Source organism: Chiloscyllium plagiosum, chromosome 10 (genome assembly GCF_004010195.1).
Source record: "Chiloscyllium plagiosum isolate BGI_BamShark_2017 chromosome 10, ASM401019v2, whole genome shotgun sequence".
In the NCBI taxonomy this organism is placed as follows: Eukaryota; Metazoa; Chordata; class Chondrichthyes; order Orectolobiformes; family Hemiscylliidae; genus Chiloscyllium; species Chiloscyllium plagiosum.
The window spans coordinates 4510043-4522359 of NC_057719.1; the positions used below are offsets into that span (position 1 = coordinate 4510043).

The following is a 12317-nucleotide window of genomic DNA, read 5'->3' on the forward strand; positions in this document are numbered from 1 at the left end:
CAACTTCTATACTTAATGCCCTGACTGATAAAGGCTGATGTGCCAAAAGCCTTCTTCACTGCCTTGTCTACCTGTGACTCCACTTTCAGAGAACAGTGCACCTGAACTCCAAGGTCTCTCTGTTCTGCTAGACTCCTTAAGGCCTCATCATTCACCATGAAACTCCTGTCTTGATTTGACTTTCCAAAATGCAAGACCTCACACGTACCTATATTAAACTCCATTTGCCATTTCTCACCCCACTTCTCCAGCTAATCAAGGCCCTGCTGCAATTTATGATAACCTTACTCACTGTACACAGTACCTCCTACTTTAGTGCCATCTCCAAACTTACTAGTCATGCCTTCTACGTTTTCATTCTTGTACGTTTGATACAGGTAACAAACAGCAATGGGCCTTGCACCGATCCCTAAGACAGGCCTTCACTCCTTCCACTCCCTTGGATCCCATGAGATCTAACATTCCAGAGCTGCTTATCGTGTGGAACCTTATCAAAGGCCTTACTGAAATCCATATGAACTACATCTACCACCCTGGAGAAAGTGAGGACTGCAGATGCTGGAGATCAGAGCTGAAAAATGTGTTGCTGGAAAAGCGCAGGTCAGGCAGCATCCAAGGAGCAGGAGAATCGATGTTTTGGGCATAAGCTTATGCCCGAAACGTCGATTCTCCTGCTCCTTGGATGCTGCCTGACCTGCTGGGCTTTTCCAGCAACACATTTTACATCTACCACCCTGCCCTCAGCAACCTTCCTGGTCACTTCATCAAAAGAACTCTAACAAACGTTAGAGGCATGATCTCCTATGCACAAAGCTATGCAAACTAGTCCTAATCAAACCCTGTCATTCCAAATGCATGTATATCTTATCTATCAGCAAGTCAATCAGAGCTCTGATGAAGAGTCATCTAATCTCAAAACATTAGTTTGCTCTCTCTCCACGGATACTGCCTGACCCGCTGTGATCTCAAGCATTTGTTGTTTTCAGGTTCACTGGATTGATACCAGGTATAGACAGACTGTCTCATGAGGAGAGGTGGAATATATTTGGGCCTATTCTTGTTGAAATATAGAAAAATGAGAGGAGACCTTGTTGAAATATGCAGGACTCTTAGAGGATTTGACAGTGTAGATGTAGAAAAGTTGGTTCCACTTGTGAGAGAGTCTATAAACGGAGGGCATAATCTCAGAACAAAGGGTCGTACATAAAGGAGAAATAAGGAGGAATTTCTTCTCTTAAAAGTATAGAATCATAACCTACTTCCATTAGGTATTCTATTTGGCTTATCAAGTCCACACTGACCCTCCGAAGAGCATCCCACCCTCAGCGTGCTCTGCCTCTAACAACCCCCTTCCCCCAATCCTAGCAACCCTGCATTTCCCATGGCTAATTCACCCAACCTGCACATCTTTGGACTGTGGGAGGAAACCACAGCATCTGTGCAGAAACTCATGCAGACACGGGACGAATGTGCAAACTCCACACAGTCACCCAAGATTGGAATCGAACCTGGGTCCCTGATGCTGTGAGGCAGTAGTGCTAACCACTGAACCAATGTGCCACCCAACAAGTAGTGAATCTGTGGAACACAGGACTCTTGAGACTGATTCATTAAGTACATTGAAGAATCAGATAGGCAGATTTTTAATTTTTGAAGAAAATCAGGGATATGAGGAAAAAGGCAGCAAAGTGGATTTGAGGATTATCAGATCAGCCACAGCACAAATGGCAGAGCAGACTCAATGGACAAAATGGCCTATGCTTGCTCTTCTATGTCTTATGGTTTTACTGCATGTATGTGGAAAACAATACTGATAACATTTAGCAAGCAGCCATAATCTATTACCGAACAGTTTCTATCATGACCAGCAAATCACTCAAGTGCTCAAATGAAGTATTTGGACTCATTTCAAGTTTCAAGGTCAAATATCCATATCTGTATTGCTGGGAGTGTGATTGGTGTTTACGGCACTAAACTACATAAATTAAAAAACCAACCTGCACACTTTACTGACAGTCTGACTTGTTACTACTCAGAAGACAATGTATTTTTGACTTTCATATAATTGTTTTGAATTCTTTTCACTGTTAACAATACATAGCAGGTTAATTGTTCGTTTCAGAGTTATCACTGAAAGGTGCAGAAATATGCATTGTTGTTTTAGTAGTTGGCCGGGGACTTGGTTTTTGACAAAGAGAAGTGTTTGCCAATATTAATTCAAATGTAAAAAGATCAACTTAAATTTTACTGCCTGGTGGATGAATACATAAAAATTTAAGTGCCAGTTTGATGCCCATCTTTCTATTGCATTGTTGGAATAGGTAATGTTGGAACACTGTGCAAGGAGCCATTCCAGTAGGGGGAGAGAAGAGAAATGCAATATAAGAAATGAGCTTGTGGTAGAGATTGAAATTGGCAGGCCTGACATGGTGGGCATCACGGATATGTGGCTACAAGAGGATCAGGATTGGGAGCTGAATATTCAAGGATATATATCCTATCAACAAGATGGGCAGGTGGAGAGAGGGGTTGGGATTGCCTTATTAGTAAGAAATGAAATTAAATCAATAGTAAGAAACAAAATAAGGTCAGATGGTGCAGAATCTGTGTGGGTAGAATTGGGGAACTGCAAAAGATTAAAAAACAGAGCTGGAGTCATGTACGGGCCTCCAAACAGTAGTCAGGAGCTGGGTAGCAAGATACACCAGAACATTGTTTCTATGTGTAGGAAAAACAAAGTTACAGTGATCATGGGGAATTTCAGTATACAGGTGCGCTGGGAAGATCAGGTTGGTAGCAATTCATAAGAAAAGGAATTTGTGGAATGTCTGAGAGATGAATTTTTGAAGCAGCTGGTGATGGAGCCCATTAGGCAACAGGCAATACTAGATTTAGTGTTGTGCAATGAAGCAGACTTGATAAGGCAGCTTAAAATGAAGGAACCTTGAGGAAGCAGCGATCATAACATGATCAAATTTACTCTGCAATTTGAGACAGAGAAGACAGAATCAGAGGTAACGGTATTACAGCTGAATAAAGGCAACTTTGGAGGCATGAGGGAGGAGCTGGGTAGAACTGACTGGGAGAAGAGTCCAGCAGGAAGGACAGTGGAACAGCAGTGGCCAGAGTTTCTGGGAGTAATTCAGGAGACACAGCAGAGATTCATCTTGAGGAAAAAGCAGCATGGTGCAGGGTGGATAAGGCAACCGTGGCTGACCAGGGAAGTCAGGGACAGCATAAAAGCAAAAGAGAAAAAGCATGTGAAGTAGCAATGAAGAGTGGGAAACCAGAGGATTTGGAAGCTTACAAAGATCAACAGAGGGCAACAAAAAGAGAAATAAGGAGGGAGAAGATTAAATAGGAGGGTAAGCTCGCCAGTAATATAAAAGGAAGACTATAAAAGCTTCTTTAGATATATAAAACGGCAGAGGGAAAAGTGGACATTGGGCCACTGGAAAGTGACACAGGAGAGATAGTAGTGGGAAACAAAGAAATGGATGAGGAACTGAATAATTATTTTGTGTCAGTCTTCACAGTGGATGACACAAGTAATTTCCAAAACATTCAAGACAGTGAAGGGACAGAGCTGAGTATGGGGGCCAACACCAAGAAGGTGCTAGAAAAACTGAATGCCTGAAGGTGAATAAATCACCTCGACCAGATAGCTATCTCCCTTAGAACTCCAGGGTGTAGGCTGCAGAGATAGTGGAGGTGTTAGTGGTAACGTTTCAGGAATCACTAGAGTCAGGGAGAGTCCCAGAGGTCCAAAAAACCTTAAATGTGACACCCCTGTTTGAATGATTGAAACTACTCTGCAATTTGAGAGAGAAAGAGAGCGCGCAAGAGAGAGCGAAAGAACGAGAGCGAAAGAACGAGAAAGAGAGAAAAAGAGAGCGAGAGCGAGAGAGAAAAAGAGAGCGAGAGAGAGCGCGAGAGAAAAAGAAAAAAGCCTGCATGTGTACGGACAAAATAAGAGCAGACCTATACATGTCAAATCATACAAAAAATTTGCATTTCAACACAATCATCCTAACAACAAGCCATTGGTTCATCTCAGGTACAACAGCTGTTTCATATAATAGCAAAGCTCTAAATTATCCATCGATGTACAATCGATATTTCAACTGTGAGAGAAGTCTAATATATAGCAAAGAAAAGAGAGCATTGTGTACTCCCACACCACTAGGGTGTTGAGTGTGAAAACATGTTCAAACACTTTCTAACGAAAGCAGTGGCTAGAGGTTTGAAGTTACCTTGCTTACCTTGGCAAGTGAGAACATCAGATACTAAATAAAAACCATACAAATCAGTGGAAACATAATTGACAGGTGACACATCACTCAGGATGACCAGCCTATTATTTCACTAAATATGCATAAAGAACTGGCTGGTTATTTACTTTCGATTAAGAAAACAAAAACACTGCTGATTGGATGCTTCACATACTAAGTCTCTGCAGCTATAGCAGTGATCCTCAGCTGCTAATTTACCTCAGTTCAAAGAATATTACATCATGGAGTAACTGCCTCACTACTTATCAGGAGAACTTTGTCAGAGGAAAAGGATATAGAAATCAAAGCAAAATAAGTGACACCAAAATATTTTTGAAGTTCAAAATTTCTTGTTTTCAATTTTTGCTGTGCAATATTAGAAATAAACCTAAAATTCCAATCTGCTATTTTCACAACATCCCTAAGTGTTTGATGTCTTAATAGTACACCCAGTGGTCCTTATTCTAGTGACAGCTCAGACAGTAATGTCACCATGCTCTTGTATAGCATATTATCCCACAAGGTCCTAACCTTATTGACACTACATATTCTCTTTTAGCAGATCTGCTGTAAAATCCAATTAACACATTTGTTTTTAACATTGCAGAATATATCTCAAACGTTGATACTTTTTAGCAAATCATTTTTATTAGAAAAATAATATCATATACCAAAAAATGAACAGAAATCTCGGTGTCTCATTTGCTCTTTTCTCCAATGAAAACAACCCCAAGTGCCTCAGCCTTTCCTCATACGATCTTCCTACCATACCAGGCAACATCCTGGTAAACCTCCTCTGCACCCGTTCCAGTGCCTTCAACATCCTTCCTATAGTATGGCGACCAAAACTGCACACAATACTCCAGAGTTTTATACAACTGCAACATGATCTCAGGACTCCGGAACTCAATTCCTCTACCAATAAAAGGCAGGAGCCCATTTGCCTTCTTCACCGCACTAGGTAGAGAGACACATAGCATTGAGGCAGTGGGGAGGCTGCAGAAGGAATTGGACAGGTTAGGAGTGTGTGCAAAGAAATGGCAGGCTAATTACAACATAGGAAAGTGTGAGGTCATGCACTTTGGTAGAAAGAATAGAGACATTGATGGTTTTCTAAATGGGCAGAAAATCAGAAGTCTGAAGTGCAAAAGGGACCTGAGAGAATCTTGAAATAGAACTCCCAAGTAAACTTGCAGGTTGAGTCGGTAGTTAGGAAGGCAAATGCAATAATGGCATTTATTTCGAGAGGACTTGAATATAAAAGCAGGGATATACTTCAGAGGCTTTTTAAGGCTCTGGTCAGACCACATGTGGAATACCGTGCACAGTTTTGGGCCCCATATCTCAGGAACAATGTATTTGCCCTTAAGTGTGTTCAGAGGAGGTTCACAAGAATGGTCCCAAGAATGAAGTTAAAAATCACAACACCAGGTTATAGTCCAACAGGTTACATTCTCAGGTTAACTGAGACTTTTAAAAAAGAAAGTTTTGTGATTTACATATGAAAGAAGTGAAATGATCATGGCATTCAAACAGATGAAAGACTCAACAAACAATCAAGGTATTTTTCAATGTATAACTTCAGTTACATCACACTGTAAACTTTTGCTATAAATTCTGTGTCTTACAATTGTGTCCTCCACAACCACCCAATGAAGGAGCGACGCTCCGAAAGCTAGTGCTTCCAATTAAACCTGTCGGACTATAGCCTGGTGTTGTGTGATTTTTAACTTTGTACACCCCAGTCCAACACCGGCATCTCTAAACCCAAGAATGAAAAACTTAACACATGAGGAACATTTGAGGACTTTGGGGCTACACTCAATGGTGTTTAGAAGAATGAGGGGGGATCTAATTGAAAATATAGAGAATACTGAATGGCCTGGACAGAGTGAATGTTGAGAAGATATTTCCATTGGTAGGAGAGGCTAGGACTCAAGGGCACAGCTGTAGAGGAAAGGGAAGGCCTTTTTGAACAGAGATAAAGAGAAGCTTCTTCAGCCAGACAGTGACGAATCTATGGAATTCACTGCCACAGAAAGCTGTGAAGGCCAGATCATTGACTACATTTAAGAATGTGATAGATAGGTTCATGATTGTAAAGGAGATCAAGGACTACGAGGAGGAAATGGGAGAATGGGATTGAGAAAAATATCAGCTATGATTGAATGTTGGAGCAGATTCGATGGGCTGAATGGCCTAATTTCTGCTCCTTTGTGTTATGGTAGGAGAAGGAGGCCAGTGCATTTAGGTCTTTTATTCTGACACTTTTATAGGATCTCGAAGCAAGTTGATCTTAGTTACCTGGCATCAGGTCAAAGAATCAAACCAGCCAGGGTTATTGATGCTTTAACAGCTGCATCCAACATGAAGACACAAGTTTAGTCTGAGCAGGGCATCGTATCCTGCAGACTATTTTCTTGGACAGCTGTCATCGGAGGTTCCAATTACAGTTTCTATTGGGATACTCACACTGAGATCATAGCCTACATTCAATGCCCAGTCAGTAAAGACTCAGATTGTTTTGAATGTGTTGCTTCAAAGATCTAGTATATTTTGAGGAGTAATTTGGGGAAATTTATTTTTATTCACATGGGCATCACTAGCTGGCCAGCATTTATTGTTTGTCCCTAGTTGCCTTTGAATGGCTTGCTAGGCCATTTCAAAGGGCAGTTGAGAGTCAACCACTTTGTTGTAGGTCTTGAGTCACATGAAAGCCAGACCAGGTAAGGATGGCAGTTTCCTACCCGAAGGGTATCAGTGAACCAGATGGGTTTTTCCTGACAATCGACAATAGTTTCATAATCATCAATAGATTCCTAATTCCAGATTATTATTGAATTCAAATTCCACCATCTGCCATGGTGGGAGTTGAAACCCCATCCCCAGAACATCAGCTGAGTTTCTGGATTAATAGTCGAGTGATAATACCATTAGGCCATCGCCTCCCCATGGGCCATGTATTTTGGTTATGTTTTCACATCTATTGCAAAGCATGCGAAGTTTACATATACAGGTCGTTCTGCTATAACGCACATTTTGTTAATGTGAATTTGCTGTAATGCGATTCATTAATTGTGGATACTGCTTCTAAAGCGTGAACCTTTAAAATGTGTGTTGGCTGTAATGTGATTACATCACCACCACTTGAAGCACTGTTTCTAAAGTGTGACTTTTCTATAATGCAGGGTTGCACAAGAATGTAACCATTGCATTATAGAAGAACTATCTGTACCACGTCTAAGTACTAATCATTTTTTTAAAAATTCCATTGAAATAAATTGGTGCTTCCGAACCCAAGACTCACTCTGATAGAATGCAAATTCAATTTGCCTCAACAGTAATGTATGTTCTGGGAGTGCACTTCAAATACCAGTAGACTGGTATCTTGCTATCATTTATATTGGTATAGGGTAGGCAAAAGCAAAGGGGACACAAGTGAGATTGGCATGCTGTATGACTCCATAATGTGGGATCCGAGCAGAATAGCTAACATAAAAGATAAAAGAACTGTAACATTGGTGGCCTGATGGAATATGAATATCCACCATGAACGGACTATAGTTACACTAAAATTATGAAACAGCAGCAGTATCCTACAACAATCTCACTTACATGGCTACTTTGATTGGTGATTCAATAAAAGTGGTCTCTCGTTGAGAGGCATTATTCAATCAATCATTCATCGTCCTTACCTTGATACGGGTCTGTGCCCATTACAAGATTGCCTTCACTTTGAAACTGCCACAGGTCGTTTGCTGCTGCATTCACATCCAACAGAGTGGGAAACTGCCACCCTGTAGCTGCAACTGGCTCATTCATGTGTGCTGGCATCGATTGCCATTCCATAATACCACCACGCTGGCTATCATGCTGCCGAGGTTGAAACTGCCAGCCTGTTGGGAGCTCAAACCCACCCATATTCTGAGCAAGTGCTGGTGTCCAACCTGCAGTTTCATCCTTCAGTCCTTGGGTTGACAATGTTGGCCAGCCTGTGACAGTCTCAGATGTCGAGGTCAACTGCCATCCCACAATACTCTGGTCCTGATTGATACTCTCCACAGCAGCAGCCTGCCACTGTTCTGACTGCTGGGACAATGTTGGCACATTCTTAGTTTGCTGCCATGCCATGGTGGCCTCTTCCACCTCCCAGCTCTCTGATGGTTGATCCTGGGGCTTTTTCTCCATGTCAACACTCACTGGTGTCTCCCCTGCTGATTCCCCTTTTGAAGGTTCACCTGGCCTCTCCCGAAACCAATCCTGAAGCAAAGCAGTCTGGTCTTTGCTAAGTGGTAGCCGTGGAGCAGAATCTCCATCAGATAGTCTGTCACTTTCCAATAATGATGCTGTTGAACATTCCCCTGAAGAGTCATCCTCAATGTAAGGGCCTGACAGAAAAAAAATTAAAATAACTTTTTAGATTACATTACAGTATGGAAACAGGCCCTTCGGCCCAACAAGTCCACACCGACCTGCCAAAGGGCAACCCACCCATACCCCTACACCTAACACTACGGGCAATTTAGCGTGGCCAATTCACCTGACCTGCACATCTTTGGACTGTGGGAGGAAACCTGAGCACCCGGAGGAAACCCACGCAGACACGGGGAGAACGTGCAAACTCCACACAGTCAGTTGCCTGAGGCGGAAATTGAACCCAGGTCTCTGGCGCTGTGAGGCAGCAGTGCTAACCACTGTGCCACCGTGCCGCCCACTTGCTGCATTTATATAAATATTCTGCATTTACAGATACATTTTGTTCCAAAAGCACACAGTCTGTAGGCAGTCAGTTCACGTGAATTTTATAAATTCCTACTTTGGAAATAAAACCAGTCTGACTCAAGCATGGAATACAGGCAGACTGTAACCTTGTGCCTTTAATACATTATCTGAACTGAGATGTCACTCTTTTTAAAAAATAAACCTAAGTTACCTCTTTAAAGAAGTTCTGGGATTTACATATTGATTACACGAAACCTTGATTCCCATTCTAAGCGATTAAAGACTTAACGGTACTCTAAGTTTGTTCAATACTTTGCATCAATTGCATGACACTTTGATCTTTTACTATAAATTCTGTGTCCTGTGATCCTGCCCCACCAGCTATGTGATGATGGAGCAGCGTTACGAAAGCTTATACTTCCAAATAAACCTGTTGGACTATAAGCTGGTGACGTGCAATTTTTAAACTTGATCCAACCCAATCCAACATCGGCACCTCGAAGACAACACTTTTAACAATGCCATATTCCCTCACTGCAGACTAGTATAAAGTTAAAAAGTGTTATGCTTTATCATCATTTAATGTTCTCCATTCAGAAAACCTTGTTTCACACACCCATATCTACAATCCCAGAGAGGCCAGTGATAATGGTTAACCAGTATCTCTGCTCTACTCTCTGAGTCTTGAAGCCACAGGCTCCAATTCAAAGGCAGGAGTGTTAAAGATATGCAAAGTTGACATGTACCAAACCATCACTTCAGGTCTTGCAAAAAAAACTACCCACCATTTTCCAAGTGAATCTCTCTCTTTCCCTGACACTTTGGACTAATTCAAAGACATGCAAAATACCACCAGAATATTGGGTTTGTATTTGCATTTCAACTCCACTAACACCCCACTCCCCAACCCACTCCACCCAGACTGCTATCTCCTAACCACTATCCCTTCACCCAAAGACATCCACTGCCTTTGCCTCACACACAAAGCCACTAATATCTGGGTGAGAGCTTTTTGCCAATATTCTCAACTGCAACCTCCAACACCTCTCCTTGCATGTTCAAATTCTAGCCACCGTGCACCCTTCCAATTCTCATGCATCACCTGCATCCTCACTGACTTACAGTGTCTCCTTGTATGCTGACATAATGAAAAGAAATAACTGGATCTCCCTCTCCAAGATTTTTCTCCAGACTGTATCAGCAGCTTTTAAAACTAATGGCTTTGCGTGTGAATGTTTCCTTTCACTCCATCTTCAGTGGAGGTTACCGAATCAGCCAGGAATCCTAAACTTGGAACTTACAATCCTCAACCTCAACGCCTTTAAAATCTTATTAAAATCTGCCTTTTTGGCAAAGATATCCTCTAACTCTTGCCTCACAGTTTGACAAGTATTCATTTCTATCACCCTTCGGTAAAGGTAACTCTGTTAAACAAAATACATTTAATGTTGCAAGATCACAACTCTCGCTAGTGTAACTGTCTAAAGAAAGTACTGACTCTACTTCTTCAACTGATGTAGTTCCTGGGGTCATGACACCCCCCCCCGACTGTGTTATGGAATTTAGCAAGTTAGCAATCAACACAATGATGCTGTCCTGAAACTGGCTTAGGAGTGTTTTTGTTTAAATTAAATTCACAATATATGACATTCCTAACAAAGTCAATATTCATTGCCAATCCCTAATTGCCCTTGAAAACATGATAGTGAATTTCATCATTTAATAATTATTAAAATACAACTGAATAGCTTTCTCGGTCACGTCAAATGGCAGTTAAGGCCAACCAAGTGCCACAAATCTGGAAACACTTCTAAGCAAAGGTGATAAGGGCAGCAGATTTTATTTTCTAAAGGATATAGGTGAGCTTGATTTCATTTTACTGACAGTGTTAGAACATAGAACAGTACAGCACAGTATACGTCATTTAGCCCACGATGGTGTGCTGAGCATTTATCTTAATCTAAGATCAATCAAAGCTACACACCCCTCAACTTACTGTCACCCCTGTGCTTCTCCAGCAGTTACTTAAATGTCTCTAATTTCTCAGACTCTACTACCACCACTGGCAGTGCATTCCACACACCCCGCACTCTGTAGCTAAACAACCACCACACTAAGTTTTTCATTCCAGAAATGTGAACAATTTCTGTACTCTAACTGCCAGGATGGATTTTAGACTTATGCCAGATCACCAGCCCGGCCCTTTACTGCTGCCATGCTACTATCATGCCCTGCAAGCAAATAAAAACGGGCTTGCATTTTTATAGCACTTTCTACTACCTCAGGATATCCCAAAGCACTAATGAAATAGTCACTTTTATGATGTTAGAAACATGAAATAAAGTCCCCATAAACACAGTTACTTAAGTGACCACTGGTTTTAGGCATGGATTGTCAGATGTGATGGCCAGGACACCAGAGAGAGAATCCTCCTGACCCTTCCTTGCCCAGGTGAGCACTAACAGGGTTTCTGCTGATCCAAAAAAGCTCAAACTTCCACAATATGACATTCCTCTCAAGCCACGCAGAAGCATTGGCCCACAATACATCCTCCATGTTAGGAGTTGATCCTTTGGATAAAGAACACTGTCCGCTGTGGATCGCCGAGCAGTGGCTCTCTTGCTGGTTTCCATGCTCCCCCTGGGAGCCATGTGCCAGCCAAATTCCCACCGCACTCACATGGGCAGGTGTAAAAAGCACAGGCCAGAGAGGCTGGGCTCAGACTGCAGCCTGGGGTGGGGTTAGGGACATACCCTCAAACACTGGGCCTGACACAACCTGGACAGGGGAGATGTCATGACCCCGTTACAGAGGGAGACCCCCAGAGAAGCTGAAGCTCGAGGGACAACAAAACAGACACCCCTGGACCTGGGCGGGGGATGGCCCACCGGGAGGCCGCAGGGGTCAGGGAGCCGGACACCGTCCTCTTCGCTCCGCGCCCGGCGCCCGGCGCAACCGCCTGCCCCTGTTTCCGGGTAACGGGGCGGCTCGGGCTCGGGCTCGGGCTCGCGACCCCCACCGCCCACGTCCCCGTCCCGCGCTCTGCTGGCGGGGGGTCACTGGCCGCCTCAGAGCCCGGCGGGGCCTGCACTCTCCCCCACCCCCGGAGAGGGCCGCGCTGCCGCCCGCGCCCGGACCCGGACCCGGACCTGACCTATAATCCGGCCGAGGAGCCGGGCCAGCGGCGCCAGGATGAAACAGAGCAGGGAGCCCACCATCCCGCCCGGGGCCGCCCGCGCGCACGCGCCGCTCCAGCTCCACCACAACCAACTTTATTGACAGCAACGGCGCGGTCACACTGGATCACAGCCTGGTCACACTGGG

The 12317-nt window shown here is 43.3% G+C and overlaps 1 protein-coding gene across 2 annotated transcripts in view; it reads right to left on the reverse strand.

The window, feature by feature from the left end:
• LOC122553345 (protein angel homolog 1-like) overlaps nt 1-12259 on the reverse strand; it is a 30977-nt gene extending 18718 nt beyond the window's left edge. The window contains exons 1-2 of one of the 2 annotated variants that reach the window (XM_043696924.1): nt 12148-12258; nt 7967-8659 (exon numbers count right to left, since the gene is read on the reverse strand). In XM_043696924.1, coding sequence (XP_043552859.1) covers nt 7967-8659; nt 12148-12211 — 757 coding nt within the window. In that variant the 5' untranslated portion in view covers nt 12212-12258. Of the gene's footprint in view, nt 1-7966; nt 8660-12147 lie in introns of both variants that reach the window. The other variant, XM_043696925.1, reaches the window with a different exon arrangement.
• Nucleotides 12260-12317: the final 58 nt, after the last annotated feature.